Below are 22,930 nucleotides of genomic sequence, written 5' to 3'. Positions count from 1 at the left end.
CTGGAATACCGGTATTAGATTATCAACATCGTTAGTAATTACTTAGAAAAGTAAGTTACAAATTCACCGGTACTTGATGGGTTACCGCGAAATTATCTGCGCGCAAGAGTTACCAGTTGGCCTGTAATTAGGATGGGTGATTAAAATAGTTACGAATTCACCAGGACCCGATTATTCGAGCGGTGGATTTACAGGGGATCGTACGGAAGAGCTTGTATATCATGCCTTCTCTCCAGACTGTATCGTAGGCCGCTGTTAGGTCTATGAATGCGGCTGCATTTTAAGTTTTCTCTGGAACCCTGCCTCAATAAATGTGGTAAGTGAAAGAACCTGATCTGCGCAGCTTCTTTTGGGTCCGAAACCTGCCTGATTAACCGGTATTATTTCAAGTAACTTTAAAAAGAGACGCTAATTGTATCCGAACGTCTTCGGTCTCTCAGGAGAGTACCTATTATTTAAACCATTAATTTAATTGTATTTGTTATCATTTTATTATTTTTTAAATATACCTATTTCATACAATTTGAGACAATAAGACGACAGCATAAAATGTGAAAAAGCGTATATTATATACAAAGTACAAAAATCCATAATTCCAAATTTCTCTTTTTCAACTCTTCCATACAATACAAAACAAAAACCTATAACTCTAAATTTCTTTTCTTCAGTTCTTCCATTATCCAAGGTTTCAATTTTATAGTACTGGCGTATACACCGGGAACATTTTCGGTCCCGCACCCGATACCCCAAGAAACGATTCCCATATGGAAATATCTCGTTTGTCCAGGAAGTAAACACATCAAAGGACTTCCTCCATCTCCTTTGCAGGCATCTTTGTTTTTCTCTCCACCTGCACACATGAATGACTCGTTCAAAATAAAACCAGCTCCCAACCTCGTTTTTCTGAGTTGTTCTTCACATTTATGGAACGGTACAATTGGTAATTCAACTTTTTTTAAAACTTTGATACCTGAAATAAAAACGACTTTTATTAAATAAGCTGACTCCTTATTACATTCTATTGATTTTGAAAATATATAAATTTTGGAACAAGAAAAGTACTATAACAGAAGATGTATATTTAAGTTGACTCCCACAAAAAAAGATCAAAACTGTATCAACAATAAGACTGATATAAAAGATCTCTCCAATATATACGATGACTTAATAAATTAGGTTGTAGGTGCCATTGGCATTGGCCAAGAGTGTGCCATATGGCGATAGTGTAAGATATCACTTTGGCATTCCATTGCAAACAAATAATCAGTGCTAATATTACAGGCCAAACCCGATTTCAGGACAAACTAGTTTGGCCTAGGCCGAACTAGTTTGTCCTGAACTCGTTAGGATAAACCAGTTTGGCCTAGGCCAGTTTAAGGCCTAGGCCATAAACTAGTTTATCCTGATATTAATACGGACACTGCAGGACCCACTACTAGTACCGCCTAGTAGAAACATATAATATACCTACTACTACTACTATCGGTTTACAGCGTTCTCCGACGCCTTCTGACTCCTAACCGCCATTCTTCTGTATTTAACCATAGGCCTGGAGGGATTTCTCTTTCCTTTAGTTCTTTTTCAATTCCCTCCCTCCAGCTTCTTCTCGGCTTTCCTCTTTTTCTTCTCCCTTGTGGTGTCCATGCCAAAATCTGTTTAGGGATCCTGTCATCTGGCATTCTCTGTACATGGCCGTACCATACCAGTTGTTTTGTTTTTATGTCATCAAGTATTGTATGTGTTACTCCCATCATTTCTCGTATTCTCTCGTTCGGTATCCGATCTCTTCTTGATTTGCCTGCTGCTCTTCTCCAGAAGTCCATTTCTGTTACTAGTAACATTTTCTGCGCTATTTGTTTCAGTGGCCAAACTTCACTGCCATAATGTGATTATACTTTTAAGTATTCTATTTTGTATATGAGCTGTTTGTTCGCTTTAGATATTGTCTGGTCCCACAGAATGCCGTTCGTCATGGATATGGCTTTTCTACCCTGTATGTTTCTGTCTTTTATAGCAGCATCAAGTGTTCCATCTTGAGTTATCTTTATGCCCAGGTACTTGTATTCATCGCAGTGTTTAATTTCTACCCCATCGTCTAATGTAATGGACTGCTTTGTTCCTCCAATACACATGGCTTCAGTTTTCTTAATGTTGACTTCGAGACCCCATTTGTTATATTCTTCTATTAGCTTCCGCGTCATGTAACTTAATTCGTCATGATCTTGAGCAATCAGAATAATATACCTACAAAGCCAAAATAAATAGATAAACTGAATAAAATACTTTGTAATGGGAAAATAATCATTTTTATTAAAACGATAATGATTCGTCGTTAAAACTCATGGACAATTGGTAATACAAACAATCATATTATAAAAAATAATCAGCGTGTTTTTAAAAGCAATAATTATACCTCAATTAAAAAAAATATTATTTATTTTTCCATGGAGTATTTTGATGACACTTAGAATTGCGAAGTATCATTGCCTTTTTGCACTTGCATCTGTTTGTGCAACAGTTTTTGTTCCAGTTGACAAAACCTTGTCCGATTCAATTTAATCTGTCGTAGCTGCAACCCTTAGCGATATTTTAGATATAATTTGTCTAACTTTTTGGGGTATTAATGTCTCTGTTTCTTTCAGATCAGAATTCGACATTTTCCATCAAACTTTTTAGAGGTAGTAGATATAAACTAAGGCTCTGAAATATCGTTAAGGGTTTTAGCTACGAGAGGTTCAGTTGGATCAAGTCAAGGTTTTGTCAAATGTAGCTGCAAGAAAAACTTTTCCACAAACAGATGCAAGAGCAAGATCAGCAAAATGCTCCATGGAAAAATATATAATTTTACAATCAACTATTTTCAGTGGGAAATAAGCCACAAGTTTACAAAAAAAAAAAAAATGATTTTATTAACGTTTCGACGTCCAAGTCGGGTGTCGTTATCAAAATACAAAATAATATTAAATTAAAGAAAAATGTTGTTGCTTAGTAAAAAATTCTTCTAATAATTTATTTATTCTGACTCATTTATATCGGCAATTCAGACATGTATTATATATTTTAAAGTAGAAGACTTTAAAGTGATATTGCCAATATTGAAGAGTTGAGTTCCTGGGACGACTTTACTAAAATACAGTTCATTTGATTACATGAAATCAACCTAACTCAAGAATATCCTTTTTTTTATTTTTTTCTCTCTTGTCTATTTACTATGATTTCCCTCGTGTTTTACTATGGAATCTCTAGCGCGAAAATTTTACTGCCACCGTTGCATTTGGTTGTCTTTTTAAAGACAGATCACATGCTATGATTTTTTGTGGCGAATATTCTTGAGTTGGGTTGATTTCATGTAATCAAATGAACTATCTTTTAGTAAAGTCGTTCCAGGAACGCAACTCAGCAATATTGACAATATCATTTTAACGTATTCTACTTTAAAATATATAATACGTGTCTGAACTGCCGATGTAAATGAGTCAGATTCAGTGCCGGTGCTAGGGTATAAGGCGCCTGCCTGCAACACTAGCATAGGCGCCCTTCGGTTTTTTAAATTGATATTTTGTATAGCACCAGCAGAACAAAAAGCTCAGTTTGGCGCCCCCTGCAGTGCATCCCTTGCAGGCCCCTTATCGCCGGCCCTGAGTCAGATTAAATAAATTATTAGAAGAATTTTTTACTAAGCAACAACATTTTTGTTTAATTTAGTATTATTTTGTATTTTGACAACGACACCCGACTTGGGCGTCGAAACGTTAATAAAATCATTTTTTTGGTAAAATTGTAGCTTATTTCCCATTGAAAATAGTTTATTATAAAAATGTCACAACGAAATAGCTTCAGAACAACATTAAATATAATTCTACATTTGAGGTGTAATTATTGCTTTTATAAAAAGCGCTGATTATTTTTTATAACATAATACTTTGTATTACCAATAATTGTCCATTAACGATGAGTCATTATCTTTTACTAAACATGATTATTTTCCAATTACAGAGTATTTTATTCAGTTTATCTATATTTATTTTGGCTTTGTAGGTATACTATAATGTTTATACTAAAATGTATCTACTAGTAGTGGGTCCTACCTTTTTCAATTCTTTATATTTATATCTTGTTTCACTTCGCATTTGATTTTGTCAAATTTTTTCGCGTTTTCTCATTTAAATTAGGGTCCAACATCAATCCTATGTTAATCTCAAATTAACGCCGAGGTTAATCCAGTTAGTTCCAAGGTCAATTCTAAATGTATTCCCAGTAAATTCTAAAGTTAGTAGGTAGTCCTACAGCGTTAATTCAATTGTATCTCAGATTGTTCTGTCCCCTTGCATTCAAGAGTGGCCTACATAGAAGGTGAACGTCCAGTTAATTTGCTTTACAGTTCAATCTGAGTTATTGTGAGTACATTTGCTTTCTTTTGTTAACCGATTTAAGTGAAGTTATTTCAAGTTAGGAAAGTTACACAATAATATGAGATACTGAATATAGACATTACATTTTTTTTTAATTTTTGTTATGTTTGTTGATAGTGCATAATTTTTTATTTGTTAAAAAATTTAGTACAAGTCTATATTAAACATGTTTAATCAAAATAGATTAACGAATCAGTAAATTTATCTTATTCTTCTTTTGTGTATTTATTTTATCATCTAATTGCATGTTTTATTTTATTTGCATACACAGTTAATCTATTGCAAAGAGGAGTTAGGTTAGTTCTCATGTTTCTTATAATAACTTTATTGATATGCGATATATTTGAAAATCTTATTTTATTTTAATAATAATAATAGATATAATTAATAATAAGGTAAGAATCAAACGTTATGGTGCAACGTAAGTGATACCTAGAGCTATGTATATAAGTTGAGCTGGGCTAAGCTGGAGCTTAAGATCTGTTGGTGCAACCAGACATTAATTACATATTTGTTACCTAATGCTTTTATTCTTTTATTCCCACGTTAGTGGCTGGTCCTTCTAATTGTAATTTATGTAATTGTCATTGTCACTTATTACGCTTTAAAAATAAGATCGCTATCGTAATTAATTGTTCATCTTCCTCAATTTTTGTTTATCATCTTCTGTAATTTATTGTTCATCTTTCTCCATTTTTGTTTATCATCTGCCAATATACCAATATCAAATTTTGTAAACGAAATTTCACTTTTAGAACTATACGATGTCGAGTTAATATTATACAATGAAGTAACACCATAAAAATAATTTTAATCTCATAATCTATTACAATAAACCTTTAAAGCGTCTAAAAGGATACGTTTGAAATATGTCTTCATCATATTGCAAACGATATATTCTTTTCCATAACAATACTCCAAAAGAGCAACAAATAATACCTAAGAAAACACCCATACCTAAAAAAATGACAACAATAATGTTTTGTAAATCAGTTTTAACATGTCCGGTAGAAATGCCTATACACCAAATAAAATTCAAAGCCGCGGAATAGGCAGTGACAACCAAAAAGGGAACCATTGCTTCGGGTCCATTAAATAATGTTCCTATTACCATTGGTATGCAAGGCACCAAAAACATGGATTGAAAAAACAGATTAACTTTAAGCGCAAAATTCAAATCTTCAATATATGGTCCTTGCATAGAGTAAACTAAACTTGCCGAAGAATGTAGTATAAAGAGTATAACCAATACATAACCAACTTTTTTCCATATTGATAGTTTTATTCTATATATATTTTGAATCATATTGTCAGTTTAAATCTAATTATTGACAAGAGAATTGTTTCTAAAACTTTTTCTTCTTTTTCTTGTTACTACTTTTTAGAACGGGACATTTCCATAGATTATCTATCAGTATATCATAAACTAGAAATAGACATTAACGATACCCAATGTGGGTTTTGCAAAGGCCTACGAACGAGTGAAGCTCTTTTTTTCACTTAATATACTAATACAAAGGTGCCTGGCTGTCAATCAAGATCTATATGCGTGTTTTATTGACTATGTTCTATTGACTTGACGGAGCTGGTTGAATACTGTGAGGACCTGGTCAGATACAATACATGGTAAATGATTCAATAAAATTGTGTTTTAACTAGGAAAGTTTTGGGGTAGTTCTGATTTCTTTCATTATATATGGATTTTGCGCTGCTGCATCCGAATATGAGGTTTGCGGACAAAATTTCTTGCCGGAACATTGAAAAAATGGCGAAAAAAGCGAAAAATTTCAGCTTTTTTCCGCTTTTTTGCTCAAATCTCGAAAACTATTAACTTTTAGTAAATGGCCTGTTAACAGAAATTAAAGTACTTAAAATTATCTACAAATATCACTATTTACTTTTTTTTCAGATGAACCGTTCGGTCTAAAGTACAAGTTGAAAATTGCCAATTTTTAATAGTCTCGGCAAAACCCACTTTTTACATTCCAAAACTTTATTTTTTATTAGAATGCTGTTATTTGATAAATTTCTCCTAGTTTTCTGTACAAATAATAAATGTTAATTCATAGGTATGTTATGACTCTTGTGACAGCTTCCATGAGTCCATTCCATCCTAAGAGGCCGGGAATATCTCTGCTTTTCCCTTAGACCCACAGAAGATCAGGCACAGATGGAGTCACAGTTTCAGTTGGTGTGAACATTTCCTTCGGATCTGTTATCTTGATTTCTGATAAACCTTGAGGTTTTGTCCTTTTAAAATGAATTAGTTGAACAGCTCCCTGACTTCCATAAACCTCAGGCGCGGGTTTCTTTTTATCCGAGGAATTGATTGCTTAGGAGCTACTGCATGTTTTAGTGCAATACAAGAAAAGCCACATATGACGTGAAAAGTGTGGTATTCGTCGATTTTATGTACGTTAAAATCAGCGTTATCGTACACCCGCTGTGTAAAGCACGGCAGGTCAATTTTCTGCGGATCGCCTGCGAATGGTGACACTTCCAGGCGAACAGCTTCTGTATAGGATGAACAAAACCCCAAAGAGGAAACTACATCAACCTATTTTCTTGAGCCGTACTTTTTGTAGAGAAAACGCCCAACCCTGCAAGGAATGGTGAGACCAACTATCTGGGCCTTTATGCCGCTACAAGACTTTGAGCAAGCGCGTTGCTTATCTGGAAGTGTCAGCAATCGCAGGCGATCCGCAGAAACTTGAAAAAAATGTAATTAACTTAAAAAAAATAATGTAATGTAAATTAACATTAAAAGTTTTCTTTTGTGTGGTACACCTCAAAACATGACACTACGCAAAGGCCGACTCCGCATCTTGCACACATGTATCTCGATTCGCTTATTTTTTTTCTGGTCTTTTCTGTGGCTACAAACGCTTCACCTTCTAGCAGCTACCTATAAGCGTTGCCACCAGTGCTATAATATAGCATAAGTATATCTAAAATACGTAAACAAATATATACTGCAATGGGTCCGCATGACCTGTCTTAGGTGCCAACATTTTGAGGCTTTGGGAACAATAATCTAACATTTTCGGACATATTTCTACGGCATTGGGACACCAATGAGTCTAAAATTTTATAAGCAACGAATATTTTCGGCTTTGGTAAATTGAGACCATAACACCTTGAACGTATATATACGGCGGCTGGGAATACAGACCCACTTTTTCAAAAACATATATATGCAGCGTTGGGACAGAAAGGGTTAACGTACATACAATCGACGGATACCACACTTTTTACGTCATGGGTGGCTTCTCTTGTATTGCACCAAAACATGCAATAGCTCCTAACCAATCCATTCCTCGGCTAAAAACTAAACCCGCACCTGAGGTTTATGTAAGTCAGAGAGCTGTTCAACTAATACATGTTGAAAGGACAAAACCTCAAGGTTTATCAGAAAGCAAGATTCGAAGGGAATGTTCACACCAACTGAAACTGTGACTCCATCTGTGCCTGATCTTCTGCGGCTCTAAGGAAAAAGCAGAGAAATTCTCGGTATTTTAGGATGGAATGGATTCATGGAAGCTGTGAGAAGAGACATACCATATTCATATTATGAACTAACATTTATTATTTGTACAGAAAACTAGCAGAAATTTATCAAATGACCGCATTCTAATAAAAACTAAAGTTTTCGAATGTAAAAAGTGGGTTTTGCCGAGACCGTTAAAAATTGCCAATTTTCAACTTGCACTTTAGACCGAACGGTTCGTCTGAAAAAAAGTAAATAGTGATATTTGTAGATTGTCTTAAGTACTTTAATTTCTGTTAACAGTCCATTTACTAAAAGTTAATAGTTTTCGAGATTTGAGCAAAAAATCGGAAAAAAGCTGAAATTTTTCGATTTTCTCGTGATTTTTTCAATATTCCGGCAAGAAATTTTGTCCGCAAACCTCACATTCGGATTCAGCAGCCCAAAATCCATATAATGAAAGAAATCAGAACTACCCCAAAACTTTCCCACTAGTGAGCTCGTAGAGTACAAATTGACTGAATCAAAAGCCTATACTGACATATTATGCGGTCATCGTTTGGTGACCCCGGGCTAGACTGTCTTCAGTCAAGATTCAGTTGGCTCACCTACAGCGATTGGTATGCGTTGGCATCTCAGGAGCCACGAGGACCCCTCTCACAGCAGCTCTTGAGATTCTGCTGGATTTACCTCTTGCCAGGTGGCAAGTGTGACACTTGCCATCATACAGTCATGATGTGAACAAGTCAGATTCGAATGGTACCTAGAGCATGAAACATTGGATATTTTAAACATCCATGTTTAATTTCAGATTTTACTTCTATGTTCCTATGACGGATCAATTGTAAAGGGTTTTTACCCATATATTTTTTACTTTGGTGGTTAGCATATTAGATGCACGTAAACACTGATGATGATCGGTAATCCGATCGAAAACTAGTTCTGTTCTGTGATGTAGCCCTGTATAGGGATTTTAACAAATATACCTTTTATAAAGGATTTTATCGTTTTTTGTAATATATGGTATACAGCCAACTACAGGAAACTTTTTCCTCGTGGAGTTTTAAAGTATATTCCAAAGTGTATATTAATTTAGGAATTGATGAAAACTTCAAGAAAAGAATATACATATTTATTAAACACGACGTATGACGTTAAAACAAGCAAAATGTAATTTGAGATAATTAATAATTACACTTTTATAAAAAAGAACTTTTTATAATACTACGTTTTTATTATTTATAGGACACAATATAAAAAAAGTATTATAAAAACAATTATTTTTCAAATCAAAATGTCAAGTTTAAAAACAAAAAGGATTTCCGATACCGGGTATCGAACCTGAGCCTCCTGGGTGAAAGCCAGCTATCCTATCCACTAGAGTCACTAGGCCATATTGGATATTAGGTATGGTGATTAATACTTGGCAAATAAGTTTAAGTGCAACAGTATTAAAATAACTATGATTTTTTGAATAATACAACTCAATGTATCCATGTAAAGGCTGTTGAGTATTGCATTGTCATCGAGTTCTGAGCTATTCTGAAAATTTCAGATCTTTAGCTAGTTGGGAAGTATGTTTAAAATCGATTACATTTTTCCCGGATAAAATGACAAAAAAGAACAAGTGAAGTATATAACAACGTTTATAACTAAAAAAATGTTACCTTCTTCCTCGGATCCTTTTCCCCATCCTGCAACGAGGCATCTACCAGAATTCATGTTGAGATTGTCAGGTGGTAAGCAAAGGGTATTTAATGAATTTGTTTTTGTAGATTCGAAAGGTCGATCTAGGATTAATAGAGCTCCGTCATTGTAAAGGGCACCTCCATAATATTTTGGATGGTTTACTATTTCTACGACGTTTCGTTCGTTATCGACATTATTTCCAACTTTACTCAGTTCCACATCACCAGTAAGGATTATTTTGAAGTCATTTGCATTTTTCCTAGAATAAATAAGTAAACTAAAGAACTGGATTATCAAGTAGCCATAAGCAACGGATTCTAATTGTTGCGAGAGGAAGAGCATAATGTAGACTTAGGACAACAAGCAGCGAAGGAAACCATTGGGAAAAAGAGGAGTCGCCCAAAACCAGGGCTGGATTTACATATGGGCCGAGTGGGCTATAGCCCAGAGCGGTATAATTCAGGAGGCGACAAATTTTGGTAAAAAAGTAAAAAATGGCGGAAGGGAGGGAGGCAAATTTTGGATAGCCCAGGGCGGCCTCTGCCTAAAACGGAAATGATTTGACAAACAATGCGAGAAAATACTGGAAATAAAAACTCACAAATGATTGAAAACACTATAAAACCCCCACCGATGAAAGGAAGGAAATTTTTTAGGGAAGTGGAGACAATTAGACAAGGTGGAGCTGTTGGAGTAATAAAAGCTATGATAAATTAAGCAAGTGAACTAATAATGATATAAACAGAAGGTTTTCATAATTATAAACTTCTAAGGATGACACGTTTATCATGTTTCACAAATAAAGCTTCCCCTGTTCCAGTGTTCCCATATATTAAAGTTTTTCCGACTCGACACCATTAAGCTATGAACAAATTTTCAGCTTGCTATTAATACATTTTTTTTTGATACGCGGGATCCAGGACTACAACTTTTGTTTGATTATTTCAGCATGAAGAAATCGTATTACACTAAACATAGGATAAGTTCATTGCTGATTAATCAGACATTCTAACGGTATGTCATTTTTTGGAGTCTAACCAAAATTGATGAATATAAGAGAAAAAAAAACTTCGTGTTCCTTAGACACTTTTGGGTGCCGTGGCCGTTAGTAGTCATCCGCTATGAGAGAAATTTTTTGGAAAATACGAAAATATACATTATTTTAAGCTATTCTCAAAAAAAAAAATTTGCGGATTATCCATTAGTTTAAATAATAAAAGACTTTGAAAATTGGATTTTATACACTTTTTTAGACCGCCATATTGATAATTACATGTGACGTTGCTGGATGTTGCCAAATCTATAAAATGTTTAGTTTTACAAGTAACAAATATAGACGCATTTTTGTGGGGAAATGGACCTAACCTAACCAAACCTGGACCGTACGGGCATCGGTACAGGAGGGATTTTTCTCGATTTATCTTTGAAATCTAGGGATTTTTAAAGTGTGGCATACCTAATTTTTATATTTATTGCTAGTGCCACCTACTATGCAGTAATTAAACAATTCAAATTCAACAATACAGTTTTCTTCAACTTTGTTGGCATTTAGTGTTGTGTTACAAATTGACAGCTGACAATGACATTTTCTTATTTTTTTATTAACATTGACAGCTGTCAATGACATTTTCTTCTTTTTTTGTTGACATTGACAGCTGACAAATGTTAATGACAGTTTCTTCTTTTTTTGTTGACATTGGCAGCTGGCAATGACAGTTTTTTTTTGTTGACATTGACAGCTGACAATGGCAATTTCTTCTTTTTTTGTTGATATTGACAGCTGACAATGACAGTTTTTTTGTTGACATTGACAGCTGACATTTTCTTCTTTTTTTTTTGTTGACATTGACAGCTGACAACTGATAATGGCAGTTTTTTCGTTTTTTTTGTTGACATTGACAGCTGACAAATGGTAATGACAGTTTCTTCTTTTTTTGACATTGACAGCTGACAGTGACATTTTCTTCTTTTTTGTTGACACTGACACCTGACAATGAGTTTTTTTTGTTGACATTGACAGCTGACAATGACATTTTCTTCTTTTTTGTTCACATTGACAGCTGACAAATGGTAATTGCAGTTTCTTCGTTTTTTGTTGACATTGACAGCTAAAAATGGTAATGATAGTTTCTTCTTTTTTTGTTGACTTTGATAGCTGACAGTGACATTTTCTTCTTTTTTTTACATTGACAGCTGACAATGAGTCTTTTTTGTTGATATTGACAGCGGACAATGGCATTTTCTTCTTTTTTTGTTGACACTGAAAGCTGACAATGACAGTTTTTTGTTGACATTGACAGCTGACAATGACATTTTCTTCTTTTTTTGTTGACATTGGCAGCTGACAAATGGTAATGGCAGTTTACATAATAAATGGCAGTTTACAATAATTAAACGGGCAGACTGCAATTGCGCGCAGCGGTCAGAAAGGAGGAAGACCTAACCCTTCGGTCCAAACCTAACTTACGGGTAATAGAGTGAGAGAACCGCAAGAGGTATTTGACCGCTGCGCGCAATCACAACCCACCCTAATAAACAAAACATAGTTTAATTTGTATCTCTCCATTGACCTCACCGTACATAAACGGCGACACTGTCTTTCTTTGCACAAACTGTTTTTTAATTAATCAAACACTTTGCAAATGTTGGATTAATTCTAAATCGCTTTTTTGTGTGATATTATTAATATCAAAATAAGAAGTTACATCCATTTTTCGATACTATAAATAATAAACGTGAATGACAACTAATCTTGTTTTGACAAATTTTCAAATTCCAAAGATATTTTGATTTATTTAAACGCTGTGTCTAGGTACACGCTAACGTGTACGCAAATAAAAAAGTTAGGTACACGCTTAAACGTCATCAAGTCAGTGACGTCATTATTTAGCGTGTACCATGACTGGGTTTTTTGGTACACGCTAATTTGAGCCGCGTGTATGCTGTGGTATTAAGTATCTGTAAGTATCGCGAGTGTCAGAGTGTGGTTAGAATTTGTCTAATCGCGTTATGTTTACACTTTAATATTGATTTGTAAAGAGTTTCCGTATTTTTACTTGTTTAGTGTTTTTTTTTTAATTAACATGGAGTATGGACAATTATTTAGTTCTTTTAATGAGTTTAACAACATTCTAAACAGTACGAAAAAGGTATGAGACAAAAATTCGTGATTAAGGGTAGCAGAATTAATAAGATAAAATATATGGGGCGATTGATTAGTGTGATAAAGCTCAGTAGATCCGCTATGGTAATAAATAGCAATAAAAGTTAGTAAAAAAATTTTAGCAAACTTTGAGCTTCATATTACAAAATTACTAAAAATAGTTAGAATGTTACAGGGCGTTCGATAATATAGTGGCAGACCAAACTTATGTTTTTTAAATGGAACACCCTAGATTTTATTTTATGTTCGAAATCTTCCTAACTTCCATATCACAAAAATATAAAGGTTTATTATATTATGTTATACAGGGTATTTACAAAGTTATAACCAATTTTCTATGAAAATCGTAACAAGTTCAACTCCCTGTATAAATAAAAATAAACACCAATATAAACTGGTATAATTAACTTACCTATAAAAATTATTTTAGCAGTATTTTGTATATATCATGTTAACTAATATTTATTTTGCTAACCTGAATATATACTTTTATATACATATTGTTTTATTACAATTAAATTTGAAACATCTGAATAGTTTTGCTTCCCTTCCCCTTCCCAATGAAAATATTTTCTATCAAACAAACAACAAACACAAACATATCAAAATAGCGTGTACCAAAATAGAAAGTCACTGCGCACGCTAAATAATGACGTCACTGGCTCGATGAAGTTTAATTCGCGTGTACCTAACTTTTTTATTTGCGTACACGTTAGCGTGTACCTAGACACAGCGTTATTTAAATTACATCAATATTTGAAACAGAAAACCCTACGAAAAAAAATTGGCAACCTAGCACAGTCGTTGTCGAATGTCGATCTAAATGTCATAAACATTTTGTGATTTTGTGTTGTGATTGTGAACTTGACTTGATTGCAAAAATGTTGACAGAGAGAATTTAAAATTTTGTTGGATTATAATATCTTCAATATAATCCAGTATTCTAATAAAAATAATGAATTATACCGCACTAATATGCATTAATAAGATATAAATAAAAGGTCACTACCTACAAATATAAAATATACACTTCTATTTGGTGAAAATATGTCTGAAATTAGTAAGGTTATATATGGAAAAAACCAACTTTCAAAGTTGATTTTTATTTCAATGAATGAGTAATCCGCAATTTTTTTTCGGGAAAATAGCTTAAAACAATGTATATTTTCATATTTTCCAAAAATTTTTACCCGATGCGAATGACAACTGCCACGGCACCCACTTTTGATTCCTAGACATTCCAAAATCTCAAAATTTAAACAAATACTTATCTTTTTACTCTTCCATCTTCAATTAAAATGACGTATGACGTTAGACAAAAACATACCTATGAAAGTAGTGATTAGCTGTTAAAATAACTTTGGGATGTATCAGCGCCCCACTGGAATGAAAAACCCATCTGCCCTTTTTATTTATCTTGTAAACAGCCGTAATCCATGGGAACTCTCCATCCAGTGGATTGACCTCTTCATCACTATCCTCGTCCGTCATTATTCTGACGTTAATTTTGGTTCTTTGGACTCCACACTGGTGCATTGCGGCTGGAGTGGAATTATCATCTTCTATCACGGGATTTCTGCTCTCAGCACTGCTGTTAGTGGGGCCAACTTTGCAGCAGACCATCTCTCCTTCGAACTTTCCCCCTTTGCATAATTTTCTATTACTGTTTTCTTGTTTGGCCTCATTTTCAGTCATGCTAAAATGTAAAATTAAATGTAAATTTAAAAAGATTTAGGGACTACTTCGCTACATGAGTTTTCTTAACAATTCTAAACTTTGTACAGTGCTAGTCAAAAGTCCCCCTCGTATGTTTTGAACGGTTATACTTTATGTATAATAGTGAAATTTGGAGGGAGAAATTAAACGGAAGTAGGCTTCTCATCTAGTCGTAACAAGTGACGTAATAGTGACAGATGACGTTACAGCACCACTGTGACCGATAATTTTAATTGGGTCCATATGGCAAGTGATACTTCTCTTGAAAGGTATTGAATATACCTATTCAATCATACTAATTTATTTGAGTTTAAGCTCATTTTGATGAAAAAATTGAATAAAAACTAAAATTGTAATTTGGCATTAAAATTTAATACATATTCAGACGTCCGCCTATAGTTAGTTGTCAAAAAGTTGACGTTTTTCAATTCTCTAATTGTTTTTACGTCAACGTCAACTTTTTGACAATTTACCGGAGGCGGACGTTTGAACATTTATTAATAATTAAATGGGAAATTACAATAGGGAACTTGCATAACATTTTAAATTCGAAAAAATGTTATAAATCACAACAGAACATAATTTAAACCATGTATCAAAGATAAAAAAAGTTGTTTTTGTGTTCCGTTTGACCCCTAAAGACGATTCTTAATTCAAATTAAAGCAGCTAGCCCAAAACGCGCCGTGACGTCATATGATTATTTGTTTATATTCTGCACCAACAAAGTAAACAAAATTGTATATAATTTTAAATTGGACATTATAAACGTCAGTAGAAAATACAATTATATGACGTCACAAGTGTTTTTGATCATTTGAACTATTTTAAATACATGCAAAACTTGTACTTTTACAAAATGGCACTAAACAACACTTATAGTGTTTTCTTTTATTTTCCATAGTAAACCTTCTTTCTTTTCCTTCAAAAACTACATCAAACTCCAATCCCAACAATTTGGTATATATTACAATAACGTATGATAAATTTCATTAGAATATAAATATTTTTCCCTTATTCCGCGACGATGAGCTGGCCAAATACCCAAGTAGGTGGAGGCCAATAAACTGAAGAAGAAGAAGAAGAAGAAGAAGAAGAAGAAGAAGAAGAAGAAGAAGAATATAAGAATAATATCACCTAAATATAACCATAAACATAACCATATAGTAGAACTATGTGACGTCACGGGTGGTTTGAACTATTTTAAATCACAGAAGATTTTAAATTTGTACTTTAAGTTATGAGTTTTTGAAGCGTGAAATTTTGGAAATCTTATTTTTAAACAAAACTGAACATTATTATGTAATAATGATCCCTATTTTAATATACCAATTCAATCATACTAATTTTGTTTGGGTTTAAGCTGATTTTTATGAATAAATTAAATAAATACTAAAATTCTAGTTTAGCATTTAATTAATAAAAATTCTAACATCTGCCGTTGGTAGTTGACGTTGTTCACTCTCTAGTTATTTTTACGTCAACATCAACTTTTTTGAAAAGTAACCATAGGCGGACGTTTGAATCTTCATCTATTAATTAAGTGCGAAATTACGATTTTTATATTTATTTAATTTTTTTTCATCAAAACGAGCTTAAACTCAACTAAATTAGTATGACTGAATAGATATTTCCAATACCTTTCAAACGAGATATCACTTGCCATATGGTCCCATTTAAAATTATCGGTCACAGTGGCTCTGTAACGTCATCTGTCACTACTACGTCACTTGTTACGACTAGATGTGAAGCCTATGGTTCTTTTCATGAGCATTTTTCAGTGCGTCACAGTTTTTCGATTTCTCTCTAACGCATTAAATTGTATGTGACAGAAAAAAAAAACGCATGTCTCTGATTACATTTCGTCGGTGACATTTATAACATTTAATCTAGTTGTCAATAGATGGCGCTAATAATATAATATTAAATAATATTATATTATTCTATATAAAAAAAATTTAATCTGTACAATTTATAAGACTATACAAATCAAAGAAAATACCATTTTATAAATGCAATAAAAAAATTGATTTGTTTTTATACCAAATTGCAAATTAAATGTGACAACTGTCAGATTTAACTAAAATGTCATGTTAGAATAAATGTCATAAATGTGTATTTATCACGGACTAACCTTTTTCTATCATTTATCATTTGTGACGCACTGAAAAATGCTCATGAAAAGAACCATACTTCCCTTTTCTTTCTTCCTCCCAATTTCACTATTTAAGTATAATCGTTCAAAAGATACGAGTAAGAAACGGACTTTTGACTAGGCAGTGGCGGTTATCCCTTTAGGTCAATTGGTCAATGACCTCCCTGTAATAATTGTACAATCAAACGATTATAATGTAATTATTTCCTTAAAAAAAGAAAATTTTTTGTATTAAAAATGTTCGGAATACAATAGTATCGTTCAAAGTTAAATTTTGCTTTTATTGTATTGACTTTTCAGTCATTTTATTGTTGTAAAATATAGCGACAAAGATGCCGCCAAAAAATTACCGATAAATAAACATGAAATACGAGCTGTTTGACGGTACCGAAAAGCCAAATTTATCTTTGACTGAAACTACCGCAATATTACTCTTAAACAGCTAAATACGAACATTCACGATGGTCAAGAAATTTATTTGACCTCACTGTGAGAATACAGCACTACAGCACTGGGAATCCGAACGTTCACGAAAATACGCACTTATATGCAAGTTGGTACCAAATCGTGGTCATTGACCGTAGACCGTAGGTATCGTTTTCGTTGTTGAGACTAAAATCTCTCAGTTTCTATCTTATCTACGGTTGAGACGTGACTATCTACGCAGGGAGTAAGATTAGTTCGGAATTTACAAAGATAAGTTAAGTGCGTTCGTGAGATTAATATTATTTTATTATAGATTTTTATAAAATGTCGGTAGTGGTTAGTATAAATGAATTCCAACGCCAAATGAAATTAAATTTTAATGAACGTTTGAAGTTTAAAGATTGCGGAATTCCAAAACCGTGTCTTGAAATCAAACAGACTACAATGGACAAAAATAAACCTGTTCATCGGTATTTTTGCCAAAATATGTATGAATTGTCAGACTGGCTTTGTGGATGTCAGGTATCGAATGCATTTTATTGTTTTCCGTGTTTACTATTTTCTAACGATCCAGTGTGGTGCAAAACGGGGGTTATTGATTTAAAACACTTGAAAGATAAAATAAAAAAACATTATTTGTCTGGTAATCACATGAAAAGTGCCATGTCTCTTGCAACTCTGGGCCGTGCCGACATCCGAATGCAATTAGATAGTGCGTATAGACAATCAATTAAAATTTTTAATGACAATGTAACAAAAAACCGATACATTTTAAATAAAATTATTGACTGTATAAAGTTCTGCGGAGCGTTTGAACTCGCGTTACATGATGAAACGGAATTATCTGAAAATCCCGGTGTATTTCGCGGTTTAGTAAATTTCGTATCAGAACTGGATTCAATTTTTAAAGAACATCTAGACAAAAGTTCAGTTTTTAAAGGTATATCGAAGTCAATACAAAATGATTTACTAGAGTCAATGTTGGCTGTCGTACATCATAAAATAAAATCTGAAATTCAACAATCCGATTTTCTTGCCGTTCAAGCAGATGAGACTACAGATAGTTCAAATAAAACACAGATGGTCATTATTTTTCTCTACGTATTAAATGGTAATGTGCACGAAAGGTTTGGGAAATTTATTAATCCGATAGGAACTAAAGCAGAAAATCTGGCCAACGTTATTCTGGATGAATTGGACAGTTTAGAAATAAATAAAACTCCAGAAAAACTAGTCGCTCAAAGTTTCGATGGAGCTTCCGTTATGAGTGGAAAATTTGGTGGTGTTCAAAACAAAGTAAGACAAAAATATCACTCAGCTACTTTCATACACTGCTATGCCCTATGCCCACCAGTTAAACTTAATTTTACAAAAAGCGGTTGGACAGAACAAGAGTGTAAAGGTATTCTTTGCCAGTTTACACAGCTTTTCGTCATTTTTTGGAAAATCTCCTAAGAGGACAGCGGTTTTGGACGAAGTTGTGAAGGTAAGACTACCTAAAGCAGCGCCAACCAGATGGTACTTTAATGCGCGATGCGTAGAAACTGTATTTTTATATCAAAAAGATATTCTAGCTTGCTTGGAGAAAATTATAAATAAAGGAAGACGATAATAATACTTTAAGTCAAGCCATTGGATTGAAAAATTACTTAAAAGGTACTGATTTCTTATATTGGTTAGATTTTTCCATATGATTATGCCGCATTGTGACATTGTTTAATCAACTTCAGAAACGTAATATCGATGTTTTAAATATTAAAAACTATATTGCCAAGTTTAAAGAGTGCATTGAAAAAATCAGAGCCAAAATATTAAGCAATTCTTCACAGCCCTCATCGTTATGCACGAGAGTTTCTAATAAACGTCCAAGACATGAGGACTCAAAACGTCAAACTTCACTGGAAGTGTGCGATATCGTTTTATCAGAAATTCAACATCGATTCAGTTTTAGTGAACATCTTGTGATTGCTCAACTTTTTTATGCTGAAAGGTTTATAGACTACAGGAAAAAATTTCCCGAAGATACACTAAAGTTAGTCAAAGTCAACTATCCACTTATAAACTATTTCAAACTGAAAACCGAACTTGAAGTGATGTATGATCGTGAAGATTTTGATAAAAACAGCGGGATTATTTCAATTCTACAGTTATTCATAAATAACAATTTATGTGGTACCTTTTCTGAATGTGTAAAATTATTGAACGTTTTATGTACTTTACCGATGACTACAGTGGAAAGTGAACGTTGCTTTTCTACGTTAAAACGCATCAAGACGTTTTTAAGAAATACTATGGGAGAGGACAGGTTGTGTGCTTTAGCTATGTTAACTATGGAGAAATCTTTAATTCGAACGATCACAAATTTCAACGAGCAAGTGATCGATCATTTCGCAAAATCTAAGGCCAGAAGAATCGATTTACTTTTTAAATCCGCATAAAAATGTAAGTTTTTATTTATTTTAGGTTTTGAGTTTAAGTAGTTTGTTGATATTCTGGCTGTTATAATTACATATTATATCATACTATTTATCTGATTTATTTGACAATTAGTAATGAAGACTTGTTCCTTTTACTTATTTCATATTTACTTGTCAAATAAAGATCCGCTTAAATTTAAACAACATATTGCAAAATAAGTTATAAGAAACCAATACAGATGATGGAATAAGAAATTATTTAAAATGGGATTTGTAGGTCTTGTTTTTCCAAAAAAATCTTGAACCACCGGATATGACCTCCCCCTTCACTTACAGACCAGCCGCCACTGTAGCACTGTATTATAAAATTCGATAAACGTAACGTATCGGTTTGTCAATTACATGAAATAAAATTAGTTCTAATTTTATAAAAATCAAAATGCAGCCGAATTGGTATAGCCTACATGGCAAGCAAAAATATTGCTATAACCGGTATACCTATTTATTCTAATAAAATATAAAACAAATTACTTACTTTTTGTAGAAAAATTTCATTTTCTATAAATAACATTGAGTACCTAATACGTGATACCTACTTCAGATACCTGAAGTACCTAATACTTGCCATAAACAAGAGAATTATGAAATACTTGAGTCATAGAATGACGGGACAAAAATATAATGCAGGGAAGGTTTGAAGGACGAAGGAATCTTGAAAATGTCCTGGATGAAAAATTTAAGAGAATGGTTTGGGTGCAGTACAAACAAACTATCGCACATTGCTCGAATAGCTTTAATATATCCAATATCTGATAGGAGAGGAACAGAAAGAAGAAGAGGCTATACATATAAACTTTGGATACTGTCAAACTTAACTCAATTTGGATATTGATTTTATTGTTGAGTATAATATTTAATTACCATGACTTTTAGATATGGCAGTTATACGCTGTGAGCTCGTAGGTAGAGGGGATAATTAAAAATTCGCGAGCGCCAGTAGTGACAAGTTTGTAAACCTTTACTGGAAATTTGCTTTTTGACGTTCTGCATTTAGAGTTGCATATTATAGCTTTTAAATGTCTCACGAAAGTTGTTGTATTAAAGAGTGTCGAAATACTGGTTACAATAGTAACTGTGTATTCTACAACGTTCCTGTCGCTAAGCATAAGGTGATTCAACGACAAAAATGGATTGATGCAATTAGAAAAAAGTAAGTAAACACAATTTTAATTTTAAAACGGTAGAAAAATTTGAGCTAAAGGATCAATTAGCACACTCTCGAATTTTGACGGTTTCAATTTTACAATCCAATCTTTAAACAAAATTTGAATGCGTGAAGATAACGACCAATCACATCAAACGGAGGATGCCGTTAACTGTCATTCATAAGTTAATATTTAAGAAGTATTATCCTATAATTATATTAAATTATTATACTTTTTTGCAGAATAAATTTTTTCTAATATTAGTTGTCAACATAAACGTCAAAACGTTAAGCAAAATCTTAAAAATAATCATAATGAATAATAAATTCTGTACTTACTGCTATTAATTATCGATTACAATCCAATTACTTCTTTACGTTGTAAATATTACACGATAAGAATTAAATAATAAGTTTGAAACAACTATTATTTGCTTTTCTACTGTCCTCTTTAAAATTCCGGCCGAAATAGGAATACCTACTAGTCAACCGTTAGATGGCGATAGCAGCCATACCAGCGAAACTCACAGAGTATATGCAACACTTTTTTCTTTCCAGAAAATTTCCGGTAAAAGTTATACTAGTAATCCTGTAGTATACCCTATTCCACGAACATACGCCTGTTTTGGATTACTTCGACAACGAATATTTTACTGTGCAAGATAAGAAGAACGAAAGTAAATTACAAATTACATTGTTGTTTATTGGAATAATTATTAGCTCCATTTACTTTCGTACTTCTTATGTTGCACAGTAAAATTTTCGTTGTCGAAGTAATCCAAAACAGGCGTATGCTCGTGGAATGGCCCATAGGTAGGTGGTGATACCAGCGAAGCTCGGAGCGGATAGCAATAATTAACTTTTTGCTTATGGTATTAAAATACAGACACTAGACAATATATTCGACTATTAACACGTTACTATCATCACTGATAGGTCTGGATCCCGCGTACCAAAAAAAGTGATTAATAGCAAGCTGAAAATTTGTTAATAGCTTAAGGGTGTCTAGTCGGACAAACTTTGACGTATGGGAACACTGGAACAGTCGAAGTTTTAATTGTGGAACGTGTCATTCTGACAAGTTTCTGATTGTGAAAACTAGTAGGTTGTTTTTAAGTTTATTCAATTGCAAACTTTATATTATAATATATGATGTTCGACAAATATATTGGGCGTATTAATAAGTCCGACACGTAGAAGATTTCAAATGACAGGAATTATGTTGGTGATAAATAGCAGCCTGGTTTTTTCATGAGAGTATAATGAAAGGGTAACAAATAAATTGGAAGTTCTGTCCGACAAAATACATGGGACGTTTTCGTAGCCTGATGTTCCAAACCTGTAACCTGTTCCACAATTAAAGCCTCCTCTGTTCCAGTGTTCTCCTTCAAAAAAATTTTGTCCGACTAGACACCACAAATTTTCAGCTTGCTATTAATCAACTTTTTTTTGGTACGCGGGATCCAGGCCTATGATATTACCGAAAACTACAAGTACAAAAAATTAACACAAATTAATTTAAACATAATATAGTTATATAACTATAGTGTTAATTTAGTGTTATTTAGCATAAAAAATTAATTCTTTAAGTATAATTTTCATCGTGTTGTTATGTAAGATTTAAACAAAAATATGTCTATCAAATGTAATTACCTTAAACTTTGTAATATTAAATTATACAATTTTTTAAATTATGATTGACAACTTAATTTAAAAATATAAAAATGTAGTAAAAGGAGATACTTCTTCTTTTACTTTTATCTAGCCACATTGTATGTTTTTTAAAGATTGAATCTTATTCTATTGAAAAATAAGCATTCCATCTCTTTCTAGATCGTTCTACGACCTATGCTCCTTCTGCCGATTGATGGTTTATTCTAACTATTCTATTCCTGCTTATTGGCTAATCTGACTATTCCACTCTTCCTTTTAAAATAACACCTATTCACTTGTCTATTATGTACGTGTTTCTGTTACTTTTTGATAAAATATGTCCATCAGTGGGTGTCCATACGATACAGTCCCATTATGTCCAAGCAATAAGAATTATTGCTTTCTATTAAAAATTTATTATAAGTATTATCAATTTAAAAATGGATGTTACATACCCCTGAAAAAAAAATAAAATGACCCGTACTTAGTACAGGATTACCGGTGTATGCAATATTTTGGTATTTCCAAGGAGAAAGTGTAAGTAGGACAATGTCACAACTAAAACATATACCTACGTGATTTTATACCAGGACCATATTAATAATGATTA

General features: G+C 33.0%; 1 protein-coding gene across 3 annotated transcripts in view; it reads right to left on the bottom strand.

Annotated features, from left to right (window-relative positions):
- Positions 1-545: 545 nt before the first annotated feature.
- LOC126881149 (phenoloxidase-activating factor 2-like) overlaps positions 546-22,930 on the bottom strand; it is a 38,883-nt gene continuing 16,498 nt past the window's right edge. Inside the window, exons 1-4 of one of the 3 annotated variants that reach the window (XM_050645220.1) lie at positions 21,007-21,025; positions 14,079-14,447; positions 9,567-9,847; positions 546-985 (exon numbers count right to left, since the gene is read on the bottom strand). In XM_050645220.1, the coding sequence (XP_050501177.1) occupies positions 642-985; positions 9,567-9,847; positions 14,079-14,446 (993 nt within the window). In that variant the 5' untranslated portion in view covers position 14,447; positions 21,007-21,025 and the 3' untranslated portion in view covers positions 546-641. Of the gene's footprint in view, positions 986-9,566; positions 9,848-14,078; positions 14,448-21,006; positions 21,026-22,930 lie in introns of those variants that run through there. The other 2 variants (XM_050645218.1, XM_050645219.1) reach the window with 2 other exon arrangements.

The sequence above is a fragment of the Diabrotica virgifera genome, chromosome 3, assembly GCF_917563875.1.
Source record: "Diabrotica virgifera virgifera chromosome 3, PGI_DIABVI_V3a".
Lineage (NCBI taxonomy): Eukaryota > Metazoa > Arthropoda > Insecta > Coleoptera > Chrysomelidae > Diabrotica > Diabrotica virgifera.
Note: the sequence above shows the minus strand (reverse complement) of the source record. Positions and strands in the feature narration are given on the sequence as shown.